Source organism: Galeopterus variegatus, unplaced genomic scaffold (assembly GCF_000696425.1).
Source record: "Galeopterus variegatus unplaced genomic scaffold, G_variegatus-3.0.2 Scaffold2709, whole genome shotgun sequence".
Taxonomy (NCBI): domain Eukaryota; kingdom Metazoa; phylum Chordata; class Mammalia; order Dermoptera; family Cynocephalidae; genus Galeopterus; species Galeopterus variegatus.
In genome coordinates, this window is record NW_007728820.1 from 22,497 (window position 1) to 39,084 (window position 16,588).

The 16,588-nt window shown below is 41.8% G+C and overlaps 1 protein-coding gene and 1 pseudogene across 1 annotated transcript; one reads left to right on the top strand and one right to left on the bottom strand.

Moving 5' to 3' along the window:
* HRG (histidine-rich glycoprotein) lies at nucleotides 1–9,785 on the top strand. The gene is made up of 7 exons (XM_008582733.1): nucleotides 1–183; nucleotides 2,653–2,769; nucleotides 3,591–3,681; nucleotides 4,861–5,027; nucleotides 6,024–6,104; nucleotides 7,853–7,954; nucleotides 8,970–9,785. The coding sequence occupies exons 1-7, from the start codon at nucleotides 1–3 to the stop codon at nucleotides 9,783–9,785; spliced, it is 1,557 nt and encodes a 518-aa protein (XP_008580955.1).
* A 293-nt stretch (nucleotides 9,786–10,078) lies between these two features.
* On the bottom strand, nucleotides 10,079–11,493 carry LOC103598684 (annotated as a pseudogene).
* Nucleotides 11,494–16,588: the final 5,095 nt, after the last annotated feature.

A 16,588-nucleotide genomic window follows, 5' to 3' on the forward strand; every position in this document is an offset into this window, starting at 1 on the left:
ATGAAGGCACTCGCTGTAGTACTGCTTTTGATCACACTGCAGTATTCGTGTGCCGTGAGCCCCACGGACTGCGACACTGCTAAGCCTGTGGCTGAGAAAGCTCTAGACCAGATCAATAAAAGGCGACGGGATGGCTACGTTTTCCAGTTGCTGCGGGTCACTGATGCCCACTTGGACAAACAGGTGAGGAATGGCCAATTGTAGAGCTGAGGTGGGAAACCATGTACCAGGGCAAACGCAACTCTAGCCCCTAAGTTTCTGCTTGTATAATGAAAGGCTTTGGTCAGGGTGTTCTGCTTTGTTTCCGTGGCTGCTCTAGGTCATTCTTTTTTTCCTTCAAACTAATGTTTGTTATTAGCATGTCCTTAACTATGAATCAATCTGTAAGTACTTGTAGGCACTTATGCTAAGCCCAATGGAATGCTAAGTACTGCGAGAGAAAATAATAATAATCTTCTGACACACACAGGCAAACTGTGTAAAATAGGATAGACTGCAGGGGAGGAAATGTTTCCTTAACCCTCCTAGGGTTCCTGGCTCGGTTTAAAATAAAACTGACAAAGACAGATTAACAGGAGAAAACATATGAATTTATTTCATCAAAGTTTAACGTGACATAAGAGATTTCAGAAATGAAGGCCCAAAGACCCACAGAAGACTATCCATTTTTATGCTTAGATTCAATAAAGAACGGACAGCCATGCAGAAACGTGACTGGACAAAAGGGTATGATCTAGCGGTAGTAGACTAGAGGGGAGAAACCCAGCAAGGCCTGTCTATTCAGATTATTCTTGGCCTGTCTATGTGGCATTCCTTCCTCCCAGGTACAGGGTAGGAACCCTTCTGGAATGAGTGTCTTATGACCTACAATCCGATAAGGTAGGTCGGAGAATTTCTTCACAGCCAGCTTCTACACAGAAAGTCAGGGGAGAAGGTTAGAGGAGTATTTCTAGGTTTTACAGCTGCTTTGAGAGAGAAGGCTTCTGGTTTCTATGTCCTGACTTGGGGGGGAGAAAGAAAGTCAGAAGACAGCAAGACAGGAGAAGGTCAGATAGATCTTGTTTCTGAGGCCCTTTTGATTTCCTTTAGTTCAAAGCACTCAGCATGCCAAAACACCACACTTTGGTGTATCATGTTCTGACCCTAACAATATTCAAGTGACCAAGTGAGTGCTATAGATGCTGGAGCAATTTAATATAAGGAGATCTATTAAGATTGGATGGGAGAAGGCTTCAGCTGGGTCCTGAATAATGGGTGGGATTTGAATAGGAAGAAGTTAAAGGTATTCCAGGTGAATTCCAGACACATGGTTTCTAGGTGGGTAGGGAATCAGAATGGGGTGGAGGAGGATAGTTCCAGAAGTTCTATGTTGCTGTAGAGCAGCCATCAGGTTGGAAGAGAGACTATGCTTATCTTGAAGCCCAGCAAGCCTACTGTCTTCACTTAGGTCATATGCTTATTGGAAATGGATTTGAGGTGCTAATAGAGATTATGGAGGGATGCTAAAGACTCCCCCCCACCACCCCAGAAAACAAACAAACAAACAAACAAAAATCCACCCTCCCTTTGACAGAATAACTGAAATCAGAGAGGCCAGACCATGGCATATGACAGAGGACACCAGACCATTAAAAAGTGAGCAAGGGAGGCACTACAGGTTGCAGAGAACAGGAAGACAGGAATTTAGGATTCTGCCAGCAATTTAGTGACCATCAGTCCCATTCCAGGCTCTCCGCCACACGTGTACGACACAGGATGAATCAGCACTGTCCTACCTCCAAGTGGTAGTGTACACAGTGGGTGGTAGTATAAAGAGGAGCACTGTGTGCCTGAGGAGATGAAGGCAGGTGACAGGGACATGAACTAGGAAGCTATTTCATGGATTCAGGAATGAGGAAATAAGGACCAGACCTAATCAGTGGGAATTAGGAAAATGAGGAATAGACGTGAGAGACATTTCAAAGAAAGACCAGTCATGGCCTGGTGACTGGATACTAAAAGCAAAGAAAAGAATCAAATTTGATTTACATTGTTTTAAGCCAGAGCCTAACGTAATAAGTGGTTAATGGTGCCACTGACAAAGACAAGCAAAGTTGAGAAAGGCAGCTGGTTTGTAAGAGAAGCAAGTGGGTTTAGCTTTGGGCAAGTTGAAATCAAACCAAAACATCCAAGTTCAGGAATAGAGTTCAGTGAGAGGGCAGAACTGTAGATGCAGCCGGGGCCATCATGTGGCTGTCATCACTTATAATTCTAGGCATGTCCCTTCAATGCCTCCACCCAAACCAGCACTGCCATTTGGTGATAGCTTTTTAAAGTTCGTGGGCAGGAGTAACATCATGAAAACATTTGGGGAAAAAAACTGGAAATAACCCTTTAAAGCTATATTCAAACAGACAAACAACATTTGGAAATAACTCTTTGAAGCTATATTAAAAAAATTTGGAAATGATTCTTTGAAGATATATTCAAAAAACATTTGGAAATAACTCTTCATAGCTATGTTCAAATATATAGATCAAATGACACAAAGATAAGAAATCTGCAAAGATTTGGAAAGCAGCAGGAATTCTGTTTAAGAAATAGATTGTGTTTATCTAAAAACCTCTGGGTTCCCACATGCTACTCACCTATTGCTTTCTTGGCATTCCTCAGGAATCTGCTACTGTCTATTATTTAGACTTAGATGTGAAGGAAACTGACTGTCCGGTCCTCTCCAGGAAACACTGGGATGACTGCAAGCCAGCTGTTTCTAGACGTCCATCTGATTTAGTAAGTAAACAGGGTACCACTCCCCTCCTTTGATCTTTCTTACTTTCCTTACTCTGCTTCCTCGGGGTAGACACATGCCTGGGCTAACACAGCAAAAGACTAAGGGCAGCTTTCACTTTGAGGTTCGTGACGATTATGCTGACCTTGAGTAATGTCTCCTGAGAGCCATTCCTGGGAACTCAGTTCAAGATAAGTCAGCAGGGCTAGTGGTCCCATGGGATAGCATGACCAGCTTTGAGGCCATGGGCAGATCACCAAACATCCCCAGACTTCAGTCTCCTCAACTGTAAAATAGAGGAGGGGTTTAGAGTAGGTGGGCTCTAAGGTCCTTTCCGGCCCTGACAGTCTATGGGTCCAAGAATCTAAGAATTGGTACTTGTGTCCTGATAGCAGGAATGGCCACAGGGATTAGTTACAGTGAGGAATGGGGTCTTCTGCACAGTGACTTTATAGCTTAGACGCCAGGTTCTATGCCACAGATGGAGAACACAAAGACAAATAAACACAGATAGAAGATTTCATTCCCAGAAAATAAGAAATTTACACACCTAGGAATTTAGCTTTTTTTCCTTTGAAAATGTTTGGTATATGGTCATGGTCCATTTAAACAGTCTCTCCCTGGTTTTCATGAGGGTTTGGGGTGCCAATAGTATGCAGCACACAGAAACAGATGAAGAAAATGCAGGTTTTGAGACAGAATTTGATAAAGAAAACTCCAGATACATTTCACATGGTTAGTCAGAGTGTACCGCATCACCTTCTGTCCCCTTGCATCCAGCCCGAGGAAGGCAATGCAGTGACTCGAACCCCCTTTCTTACAGGTGATTGGACAGTGCAAGGTACTAGCTATCACACATTCGAGTGAATCTCTGGATCTTAGAGTGCCCGATTTTAACTGCACCACAAGTTCTGGTACGGTAACTTGTTAAATTGCTACTTGATTCTAGATTAAAATAGCATTCAATCATCCAGTGGTATTCATCATATAATACTATAATGTACATGACAAAAAAGGTCCCTGCCCTCATGGACTCCATTATTACTCGATCTCCTGAGAATAGAAGTGAGACAATTTTTCTTCATTACTGGTACACCTTCCTTTAAAGAAATTCATTGTAGAAAAATAGAGCTTTACAAGAGGCAGTATAGCATCACTATAGAGATGTAGGCTCTGGGGTCAGGCTTGAGTTTGAATCTCAGCTTCATCATTTACTAGTTGTGTGATCTTGGGAACAAGTTACTTAACCTCTTTAAAGCTTTTCTCATTTGTAAAATGAGGATAATAGTAGTATTAGTTCTTAAGCTTCTCATTAGAATTAAATTAGTTGTTCTACTTTTCAGGGTATACGTAGCACTCAATAAGTATTGACTTCAACATCTAAAAGTTACGTATTACTCTACAGTTTACAAAGTGGGTATACATATTATGTTATTTAATCTCAGAACAAGGTGTGAAGTAAAGATTATGATACTTTCTATTTTAGAGATAAAATAATTGAGGCTTGAAAATGCTGAATGACTTGGCCTTGTGAACACAGTCAAGATGTGGTGAAGACATGACTCTGTCCCAGCAGTGTTGACTCTAAATTCCATGCTTTTCTTATTTACTTTTTCAAAAAGAATTATCACAGATTTCTTTAAAAAATGGAAAATATCAACATGATCCAATATACAAGTCAATAGCCACACCACTTCTGCAGGAGGTTGCCTTAAAGAAAGGTTGAGCTGTATCTTCTCCTTTCTCTAGGCAAAACTTTATGTTAATAATATCTCTTCCCCCTTGGGAAAGAAGAGAGGAATTCATCAAAATATTAGCACTTCATGGGTGGTGGTGGTGGCAACATCATGAATAGGGGTCCCAATAGAGACTTGGGCATCAGAAAGATCAGAAGGAAGGATCAGCAGTTTAGCTCTGCTGCTGATTGACTGATTGATCTGCAACAAGTGACAGCTTCTTTGACCCTCAATTTGACCATCTGTAAAATGGAAGTTATTGTTATTCTTGCCACCATGCTTAAATGTATTGAGTCCCAATATTGACATTGCTGTTTCTGACCCAGTAATTGTGACACTGCCATCTTCTTTCTCTAGTTTCTTCAGCAGTGGCCAATAACAAAGACAGTTCTGTAGTCTTGGATTTCTTTGAGGATACCAAGCTCTACAAAAAACAAGCTGATGAAGCCCTTAAGAAGTACAAAAGGGAGAATGGTGATTTCGCCTTTTTCAGAGTGGACCAAGTAGAGAGAGTTGCAAGAGCCGTGAGTCTCCACTAACTTCCAGCTAAAGTCTAAGGGTCCAGGTTCCAAGCTGGCAGGCACCAACTGAGCGACACACCCTTTCCACCTATCTCACTTGAGCAGCTGCTTTTAAATTGGGGCCCCTCTTGCAGCCTTTGGGGCTGTGATAGACAGGCAGCAGGAAGCAAAGAACTGCTGTTGTGCAAGTTTTTTAGTTTTTGGAGGGGAAGGTATTGGATATCTGACAGAGAGGAGGGAAAATTCAACAAAAAAGAAAGAGGGAAAGATGAGCCTATTAGGGTTATGTGAGTCGTTAAAAAATCATCCAGTCTTAACCTCCTTATATTATGATGGAAAACAGGCCCAGAGAAACTGCCTCACCATACCCAGTGGTGTGGCTGGAGCCATTCAGGTCCCTGCCTCACAGTCCAAGGACTCAAGAACCTCCTTGAGTTGTCTTGCAGAGCAGCTGGTCGATGTTTGTCAGGCATTTTGAAAATGCAAAGTTAAATAGATTGTGGTGCATACAAGCAATGGAATGAATACAGTGCAGTCACCAAAAAGAATGTTTTGGACCCATGTGCATTGGAGAGAGTTTCAAGACATAGTGCTAAGGGGAAAAGCAGGTTACAGAATAATACTTAGACTATGAGCCCATTTATGTTACTTAGATCTGCTTGTATTTGTGCAACACATCTAAGAAAAAGTCTAGAAGGAGAAACACTTCAAACAGATGATAGTGAGACCTCTGAGAGGTTGTGGTGTGGAAAGGGTGATTTTTTTCCCACTGTGCTTATTCTGTATTATTTGAACCTTTTCAGTGAAATGGTGTTCCCCTTATCACTTATGTGATAAATTTTAGAAAGGCAGAAACCACAAGAAAAATGGCACCTAGGTGATTTGGAATCCTCATAGTGCTTTACAATGTATCAAATAGTAGATATTTACTATCTAAGGTTTACTTCATTTTATTTTATTTTTTCTGTTCCTGAAACTATTTTGGTCCTTCTATTGCAGAAAGGAGGGGAAAGAACCAATTACTATGTGGACTTCTCTGTGAGGAACTGCTCCAGTGAGAATTTCCCCAGATACCGTCATGTGAGTATAGTAATGTCTGTGAAATAGTTTCACCTAGAGAACACTTACTACCTGCCAGGCACTCAGCTAAGTGCTTGACACATACATTGACTTATTAACCCTCAGACTACCCTGTGAGGTAGATACTACTTTTATCCTTGATTGTAGATGGAGAAACCAAGGCACAGAGAAATTAAATGAATTATGAGAATATGGTTTTACAATATACATGATATATACCTAAACTTAAAACAGGTTTTGTTTTTAACTTATTAGGATTAAAGGCTTAGCTAAAACTAATAACCAGCTTATATTCAGACCCTCCCCAGTAGTTGGTTTTATTCATTCCATCTCATTGACACCCACAGGGATCCCATTTGACAAATGAGGAAGTAACTGAGGCTTAACAAAGGAAAGGTCATGCCAGTGTTAACAACTGAGCTGAGATTAGAATCTGATTCTCCTTGTGCCCAGTCCAGTGTGATTTTCCCCCCAATCATTTACAAATAGATACCCATTTACCTGGAGGAAGATCTTAATAGGCATTTGCATGGTGACTTACAGTTTACAAAATACCTACACATATATTATTGCCTTGTTGGAGCCTCACAACAACCGCACTGAGTAGAAGCAAGTGCAGGCCTCCAATTCCCTGGGACAAAGGGGCCTAAGAGTTTAACCACTTACCTAAGGATGCAGCTAGAAAGTGTTAGGACATGGGATTTTAACTGTGGCCTTCTGATTTCAAGTCCAGAATTTTTCTGAGGTGTAACAACACATTTCTTCCTGGCTAGAAGGGAAGAAACATTTGTTAGTTTCTTTTTTGGCTGTTTAAATTTGCAACCTGACCAGATTTAGAATCCTGCCTAGTGGCCACAAGGAAGGACACCTTCCTCCCCTGCCCCCATCCCCAACAAACCCTTAGCTATCTTTGCGTAGGTAATGCAAGTCCAGTGCAGAACCACAGGGCTGGAGGAGAGGAGGCTCAGTGCTAAATGTCTCACAGCATTACCTCATTTAATTGAGCCCTCCCACAACTTGTGGGTAGATAACATTATACCCAATTTACAAAGACTGAGTTTCAGAAATCTTGTGTAATTGCCTATATTCACACAACCAGTAAATGGTCAAGCCAAGATTAATATAGGTCTGTTTGACTCCAAAACTCTACTCACAACCTCAGTGATTAATAGTTTCTTCCAGAAAATAGTCATCTCCTTGTCCTAGTCTAACTTTGACGGCTGGGTTTAGGGGCCTCTGGAGCACAGGCATGCCAGCCAGTCGTAGCCCTTGTACTCAGAGTGGGGCCAGCAGATGCTCAGCTTGACAGGGTCCATGCAAGCCATCTTTATACTGGCTCCTCCTTCCTGATGCTTTCCTCCAAGGGACGAGTTAAAGTTTTATAACTCCCTCTTCCACACCATTCCTTGTTCTCTCTAGGCACAGTCAGAAGGTTGGCCTAAAGACCAAGCAGCAATGACATGGTATGGGGGAGCTCTGTGCTGGGGACCACTTGTGGAGAAAAACCATAGCAACTTGTGATGAAACCCTCTGGAACCTGCACTTTCCCCCAAGTGTTGAATAAGAAAGATTTTCAATAACTGGCAGGGATAGCTGATACTATGACCCTGAGTTTTCTAAAGCTCTCCTTCCTTTCCTGAATATCTGGATGTTCACGACTCTGGCTGGGCACTTTCACACCACCTCCACATGCTTGTGCATGCACACACACACCCATGCACACTAACAGGCTTCTCTCTTATTTGTAGGTCTTTGGATTCTGCAGAGCAGATTTGTCTTATGATGTAGGGGCCACTGACTTGGAAACCCCAGAAGACATTGTCGTAAACTGTGAAGTCTTCAACTTTGAGGTGGGTTGCCTAAGTAGCCTGTTCCATGAGCAGGCCCAGACCAAGCGATATTTTTACACACATAGTATATTTGGTTCTTATGGCTCTGTGTGTATATCTGTGAGTGTGTGTGTGCACGTGCGTGAGAGAGAGAGAGAGAGAGAGAGAGAGGAAAAAGATACAGACCCCTGGAGAAAGAAGTGGCAATTGCTGGTATGACACAAAAAGTATAGTAATTTTTACAAGAAATGGGGAGTGGTAAGATTGGAAGAAAAATAAAATCATGACCAATTTAATCAACCTTGAAAGAATTTGAAAATGACCCTTGTAGTTAGGATGGCAGTACTGAGACTTAGTAATTCTTAGCTTTTAAGATCAGGCATAGAATCTAAGAGGAATGAATTAACCTCACACTTATTAAACAAATTTTATAAAATAGCATACAAAACAATATTTAACATCTGTCCCAGATATCCTTGTTTTATTTTATGGCTGAACACAAAGATGTTTCTCACACTATTTTTTATAAAAAAAAAAACAAACTGAAAATAATTTGAATGTCCATGTCCTGACTCAAAAAAAGAAAGAAAAAGGAAGGGCAGGTTTGTCACCATAAACATGGCTCCATAGATTTTTTTAAAAATTAAAGTCTGAGCAACGAGGGAAAGAGGAGGTCAACTGTTCACACTTTAGGAGGAAGAAATGTTTAAATCATCAAGACTTAGAACTCTGTCGATAATATCAATTATAAGGCACTAGTTTTCCAAATGTTGGTCTACAGTTGGTGCCATTCCATAATATAGTTTTACCACTTTATGTTGAAATGGGAAAAATAAGGATAGTAAATCAAGTTTTTCATAATACAACATTTATTCCATCTAAAGGACTATCCTTTATTCTGAGATGATCTTTATGACTGTTTTGTTGTCAAAATATTATTCCTTTTGTGAAATAATGATGGTGGTAGATGACGGTTTTTGTCTGTAACTTCTCTTGTTTTGCATGATGATACTCACTCTTCTGCATCCTTTTCCAGGAACACAGAAACATCAGTGGTGGATGGCCCTTTGCTGGCAAGTCTCCATTTAAGCCAGATGGGTCTAGAGACCATCATCATCCCCCAAAGCCACATGAACATGGATGCCCACCTTCCCCAGCAGAAGATCACCCAGACAGACCACCACTTAATCCAGGAGCTCCTCCACCATCGCCCCCTCCAGGGACAAGATGTCGTCACCACCCTTTTGTCACCAATGGGATCCAGGGATCCCCTCACAATCATACTTCTAGTAAGAACCAGTCCCATGAGCATCACCCCCATGGACACCGTCCCCATGGACCCCCTCCCTTTGGACCCCCTCCCCATGAACATCCTCCCCATGGACATCCTCCCCACGGACCCCCTCCCTTTGGACATCCTCCCCATGGGCCCCCTCCCCATGGACCTCCTCCCCATGGACCCCCTCCCCATGGACCCCCTCCTCATGGCCATAAATTCCATGACTATGGCCCCTGTGACCCACCACCACATAGCCAAGGTCCCCAGGATCACCATCGCCATGACCACGGCCCACCACCTAAGCACTCAAAAGAAAAAGGCCCAGGTAAAGGACATGTTCCCTTCCACGGCAGACACACTACATATGTTTATCGACTCCCTCCACTAAAGGAAGGTGAAGTTCTTCCTCTTCCTGAAGCCAATTTTCCCATCTTCTCATTGCCAAGCCGCAGAGACCCTCTAAAGCCAGAAATTCAGCCCTTCCCTCAGTCAGCCTCTGAATCATGTCCAGGGCAGTTCAAGAGTGAATTTCTACAAACTTCCAAGTTTTTTGCACATACATCTGCAAAATAAATTCTGATTTCCTTGGTGGGGAAAAATGAATAATGTTCTGAATTAGAATAAATAAAATATGACCAATAATAAATTAAAATTACAGTTATTTTGATCTTACTTTTATTTATTTATTTAAAACATAAAATATTGCTTTTACAACATTTTTTTCATGTTGTAAACGTTTTAGAACATTATATATGAATTAATTTCCGTCAGGCTTTATTTATGACATTTGTAGGAGTTCACTGTAGTTTGAATTTTATCATGACTTTTAAAGTAGCCAGTAAAATTTAAAACTTCCCTGTATTTTTTTAAATTAATGGGGTTTCAATCCAGTGAGCATTTATACATTTTTGCCAGTATATGGCCAGCTGACGGCTTTTCACATTCCTTACATTTAGCACTTTTATCCAGTATAAGTTTTTTCGTGCTTCCGAAAGGAACTGAACTGAAAGGTTTATCGTGTATTTACGTTCATGGACTCTCTCTCCAGTGTGAGTTCTTTTGTGCATTCAAAATGAGCTGGGATAGTCAAACACTTTCCCACATACCTGACATGTGCAACATCCATCTTCAGTGTGCAGTATCACATGTCTTTGAACACTTGTGAGAGCAATGAGGGCTTTCCCACATTTTTTACATTCATAAGGTTTCTCTCCAGTATGAGTTCTTTCATGTGTTTGAACAGAAGTGGGAAAACTAAAGCCACATTGCTTAAATTTATTGAATTTTTCTCCATTATGAGCCTTTTCATGCATTTGAAATGAACAGTGGCAGCCGAAGGCTTTCTCACATTATCTTACATTTATAAGGTCTATCTCCAGCATGCTCTATCATATGTCTTTGAACGCTTGTGAAAGAAACAAAGGCTTTCCCACATTTCTTACATTCATAGGGTTCTTTCTAGTGTGGGTTCTTTTATGTCTTTGAAAGGCACTCAACCAATTGAAGCCATTACCACGTTGTTTAGATTCATAGAATTTCTCTCCAGTGAGTTCTTTCGTGTATTCGAAACGAACTAGACCAACTGAAGGCTTTACCACATTATTTACATTCATTCAGTTTTTCTCCATGGTGAGTCCTTTCATGAATTTGAAATGAACTGGGACAGTCAAAGGCTTTGCCACATTCCTTACATGCATAAGGTCCGTCTCCAGTGTGTGTCGTCTGTGTCTTCCAACACTTCCAAGAGAAGGTTTTTCCTCATTCCTTCCCATCATAGGGTTTCTCTCCAGTGTGAGTCCTTTCAAGAATTTGAAAGGAGTGGAGGTAACTGAAGGCTTTCCCATGTTGCTCTTTTTTATATGGCTTCTCTCCATATTCCTGATTTTCATATGGTTTATGTCCAGTGTGAGATGGGATGAGCCTATTAAGGGATTTTTGACACACACAGACTTTTTCACACAAACTACATTCACATGGTTTTACTCCAGGAGGACTTTTCTCGTTCAGGTTAAGATTTGGTGTCTGGCTGAAGGTTTCTCCACAATGATGACTTTCTTTACTTTCACTGACTTTATCTGCAATATGATTGCTTAGATTTCTCCTGTGGTTTTTCTACTGATCTTCAGTGTTCTGTTCTTTCCATATTTTTCATACAGAAGTCAAGTTTGTAAAGATTTCCTCCATGACCTCTCTGCAGAGTGTTTTCTGAGAATGATCCAGCACAGCCCCACTCTTCCAGGGTGAAGTTGACAGCCTCGTGCTCAAAGGCCACTGAGTACATTTCCCCTCTTTGTGTGTCCTGGCATCCTCCCTATGACTAATGCATTCACTGTAGGTCACAGAGGACAGAGGCTGTGGCAGAGATGCCTGAGGTCATTACAGGTAGGTGGGACATTGCTGACACATTCTGGGAATAAAAAGCGACATCCATACATCTTTGCAAAGTGACTCCTCCACCCCTTCCAGCAGCACTTCTGATTCTTTTTTTTTTTTTTTTTTTTTTTTTTTTTTTTTTTTTTCCGTGTCCGGCAACGGATCGCAACCCTCAGTGTTGCCCCCGTACTGGACCGGGGACCGGCAACGGGATTGCAAACCTCGGCATTGCTCCCGTGCCTCACTCAGCCAGTGAGCGGGAACCGGTCTGTATGTGGGACCCGAACCCTCGGCTGGAGCGCTGCCGCGCCTCCCAAGCGGCGCACTATCCAGTGCGCCACCGGGCCGGCCCCGGCCCCGGCACTTCTGATTCTTAACCTTACTTTTATACTCAGGATAGAACAAAATGTGGATGGGAGAGGAGATGATGTGAGAAGAGACAGACAAATGGAAAACAGAGGAAAGATCTCCTTGCTACAAACCAGCAGTTAATTCACTAGCCACTACGTTACTTGAGGCAAATCTCTGATACTCAGAATTTCTTTTTAAAATTTATTATTATTATTATTATTATTTTACATTCTAAGATGTTGTGGAGCAGTGTGGGGGGACAGGAGGAGAGGGGGACGGGGAGGGAGACAGAGGTGGGGGTGGAGGGGTGAAGCTGGCCCACAGCTGGCTCCTTCACTGGCCTGGTTGCAGGGGAGGGGGGCAGTGTGGCTGTGATCCTCAGAATTTCTTTCTTCCCTGGACTTAAGTCCTCTAATTCTAGAGTCTCTATTACTGTGTATGCTACAGGTGGTCATACCAAGAAGGTATGTATGATCACGTAAAGGATTATTATTATTATGAAAGTGACCCAAATTCTCTCCCAATGGTTATTTCTAGTGGTCCAAATTTCTTTTTTGAAAAATAAATTCTAAATTCAGTTATAAAGCAAACAAAACTCTGGCTATAAACTGCAAAGAAAGTTGCAGGCGTGAATCATGACCATAAATTCAGGTACACAAGAAATATCACTTTATTTTTCAGAATAAATTAATTTCTGTTTCAGGTTGCCAACCTGCTGGGCTGATAGGAAACTTAATCCCAGTCCTACTTGGATTCCCCTCACCCTTCTACTCCCTACACAAAGCTGTGCCACAGTTCTAGAATCTCACCTAGTGTCAAGGTGTTTAGGTGGTAGGCATGAGAAGGAGTCCGATTCTTGATCATTGGTCCACCAGTCCCCCCTGCTGAGGTATGCTCACAACCCTGCTCTTTGAGTCTAGTTTATCTGATACTTCTGTATCAAATTGGGGGTACAGGAGTCTCTGTAACACTGCTAATGAACAGGATTGCCAAGATGTGCCACACAGCTACTCTTTCTCTAGGATCTTGCTGCCTTCCAGGCTGCATGCCCAGAGTGTTGCCCTCTGCTTCAAGATCATCAGGCTGCGCTGTTCTCATCTCTTTCCGCTGGCTAGTGGCTCTCTTTTTAGTCTCAGATAAGTTCATGTCCTTCATTTTTGGTACCAGAAGACTCTTTTCTCATATTCTAGTCACTCCTCTTTCTCCCTTCTACCCAAATCAGGGCTCAAGAATTTAGAAACAGGCTAATAAGACTTCAGATTCTCTCTACCTTCCAGCCTCAATGGTTAATGCCCAACGTAGTTAATAATTAACATGACAAAAGCACTGACCAATCAGACCACTTACAACAAGCAATTAGAATAGTCACCAGCCATAAACAACCCGTGTGGCTACACTGGGGTGCACCAGCTGAATGTGGCCCTGCAGAATCACATTCCTTCACAGAGGTATGAACCCAGGGTCAGCTGCTTGAATGGGAAGTAGTGAAAGGTGAAATCCAGGGAGGCAAAAAACCAAAAAACAAAAAACAACCCACGGTTAATAACTCAAAGTATTATCCTCCCCAGCAACATTTGAGTAGTGTTTTATGATTTGTAAAGTACATTCATAAATATTGCTTGAGTTAATAAAAATATTACCTGGAAAACACAGGAAAGCTCTCAATTCATCTCAATTAAATGCACTCATCATATGCAGACACAGTTGCTGCAGCTGAATAATTAGGTGAGAAACCATCCCTGCCCTAGGGAACTTACATTCTGCTAGAGGTTTTAGACAATATACTGTTGATTGTTGCTTTTCTAATTTTTTTTATGTCATGATGGCTAAAAAGTACAAGTATATGGGCCGGCCCGTGGCTCACTCGGGAGAGTGCGGTGCTTAGTGCGCTGGTAGCCCCGAGGCCGCCGGTTCGGATCCTATATAGGGATGGCCGGTGCGCTCACTGGCTGAGCGTGGTGTGGACCACACCGTGCGAAGGGTTGCTATCCCCTTACCGGTCAGGAAAAAAAAAAAAAGTACAAGTATATGGGCCGGCCCGTGGCTCACTCGGGAGAGTGTGGTGCTTAGTGCGCTGGTAGCCCCGAGGCCGCCGGTTCGGATCCTATATAGGGATGGCCGGTGCGCTCACTGGCTGAGCGTGGTGTGGACCACACCGTGCGAAGGGTTGCTATCCCCTTACCGGTCGGGAAAAAAAAAAAAAAGTACAAGTATATGAATGCTTGTTTGCAACTATTCCATCAACTTTCAAAAGTGATGTTAACAGGAGTGATATAATACGCCTTTTCAAATGTCTAAAGCCCAACTTCCTGACATCGCTCTTTGTGTCAGTGACACTAACATTCTTTAAGTTTTATAGACTAGAAATATTCATACCCAATAAACTCTATGACAGCACAGACTTTATTTTGTTCATTAAAGTATCTAGTGCATTCTAGGTGTTTAAGAAATCTTTGTTTAATGAATTGATACTGATGAAAGAAAATGCCATCAGTACAATCAAGGCACTTAAAATGGAGTTGGGAGGACATTTCAGCTTGAGCTTCAGTCACGTCTCATCCAAAGACACCCTGAACTTTTGAGCTGTTGCAATCAATCAATCACATCCAAAGGCACCCTGAACTTTTAAACTCTTTCAATCAATCACCAGGGTCATGACCTCCTGGAAAAATAATAGCCGACACATCTGTTGACTGTTATTCCACATACCTTCTGTCGAACTGAAAAATTTTTAGCTGAGGACCATCTCACAGACTGTTACAACCAATCCCTTACTGCCGACACTACTTGAAGATGCTAGCACAAATTGTAATGCTTGACAGAAAACTTTTGTAACCACCTCTCCTTCTGATTGGTCCTTTTTCCTTTATAAGCCCAAGTTCCTTCTTTGTTCTCTGGAGCACTTCCCAAGGTAAGTTGGAGCATGTAATTGGCTTCAGTCACTCATATTGGGGTCAAATAAATTCTTCATTGTTTAAGCCATGCCTCAGTTTCTTTCCAGGTCCATGATATACTAAATATTTTGAGTCCAGAGATTTTCACATATTTTGTAATTTAATCTTTACAGTCAACTTATACAGGTAATATAATTGTATTAGAATAGGCAGGGTGCTGTAACAAATTCAGTGGCTTAATGATGTAGAATTTGATTTCTCTTTCACGTAACAGTTCAATGTGGGTTATAAGTAGGTAGTCATCTATATGGTGATTCAGGGTCCCAGGCTCCATTCATCATGAAGTTCTTCCCTTCCCTTGGACTTCAGTATTTTTTTCTGGATCCTCTACATCCAACCCAAATGGGGAGAGACTAGAGGATCATGAAGGCAGTTTTTATGGGATAGGCCTGGAAGTAGCATGCATAACTTATGCTCACATTTTCTTGGCTAGAACTTAGTCATATGGCCTACACCTAATGCAATGAAGATTGGGAAATGAAGTCTAGCTGTACTCCAAGGAGGAAAGGAAATAAGTTTGAAAAATGAGCTGCCACAAAACCATGTTTTAGATGAGGAAAATGAAGCCCAAAGAGATTTAATTAATTGCTAAGGATCTTACAGTTAGTAAATTGTGGGACTGGGATTAGAATCCTGATCAGCCTTTTCCAAAGCCACATTCTTTCCTCTTTATTACACTGCCTGTATACACTGCCAAGTCCTTGACTATATCTTTCCAACTCCTCCTGGACAGTGCACCACCATCATTTCCTTACCCTTTCAGCTTTCAGTTCCTCCATCTCTGCTGCCTTTTCCTTCCTCTCAGCCTGGGAACTTATCAAGTCTCCTTCACCCTTGTTTTTTTTCTTACATCCCCCCATTAGAATCAACCTTCTGCCATCACCATGTACCTGACACTACTTCAGTAAGTCAGGAATTCTCAACATTAGGTAATTGTAAGGACCAATTACCAGCCCCTGCACATATATTACCCCATTCACTCCTCATAAAAATCCCATTAAGATGTTATGGTCTTCTACATTTTACAGGTGAGAAAACTGAGGCTCAGAAAGATTGTGTGACCCTGACTAGCAGTTAAGTAGCAGAACTGGGTTGGAATCCAGGTTGCACTTAACTTGCCAAGCTCATGTTCCTGCCATACCAGTATGAGGCCACCATTCAGCCCCCATTGACACCTCTTTCCAGGAGCTCTCAGGGAGACAATTGCCAAGCCAGAGAGATCTTATCAACAATAAGAAAGAATTCTACCTTGTTTCAGTGGGGGGGAGGGTGAGACTTGAAGGCAAACATCTACTAAGGGCTAACTCATGTCTTTAACCTACCCTTAGATCTCCTTTCTCCTAATAATCTAACTTTATCAAAAAGGTTGCTTGGACACCCTTTCCACTCTAGGGACAAAAAGATGCTACCTTTTCCTCATCCATCATGAGGGTAATGGTCAACACTCCTATAATTAAAGACGGGTTAACAAGAGAGTAGCATAAAGTATTTATTTAATCGAAGTTTAACATGACATGGGAGCCTTCAGAATGAAGACCCAAAGACCCAAGGGAAAACTGTCCATTTTTATGCTTAGATTCGATGAAGCATAGACAACCACATAGAAGTGTGATTAGACAAAAAAAGGAATGATCTGACAAAGGTCAGAAAGAAAATCTCAGAGTAATGGATGGTCCTTTAAATGAATAAATGTTGTAT

Bases quoted from the DNA above. Each gene is read 5' to 3' on its own strand.
- HRG (XM_008582733.1), top strand. From the start codon at position 1: ATGAAGGCACTCGCTGTAGTACTGCTTTTGATCACACTGCAGTATTCG. The intron at 184-2,652 runs GTGAGGAATGGC...GGCATTCCTCAG, and splicing joins ATGCCCACTTGGACAAACAG to GAATCTGCTACTGTCTATTA. The intron at 7,955-8,969 runs GTGGGTTGCCTA...ATCCTTTTCCAG, and splicing joins GTGAAGTCTTCAACTTTGAG to GAACACAGAAACATCAGTGG.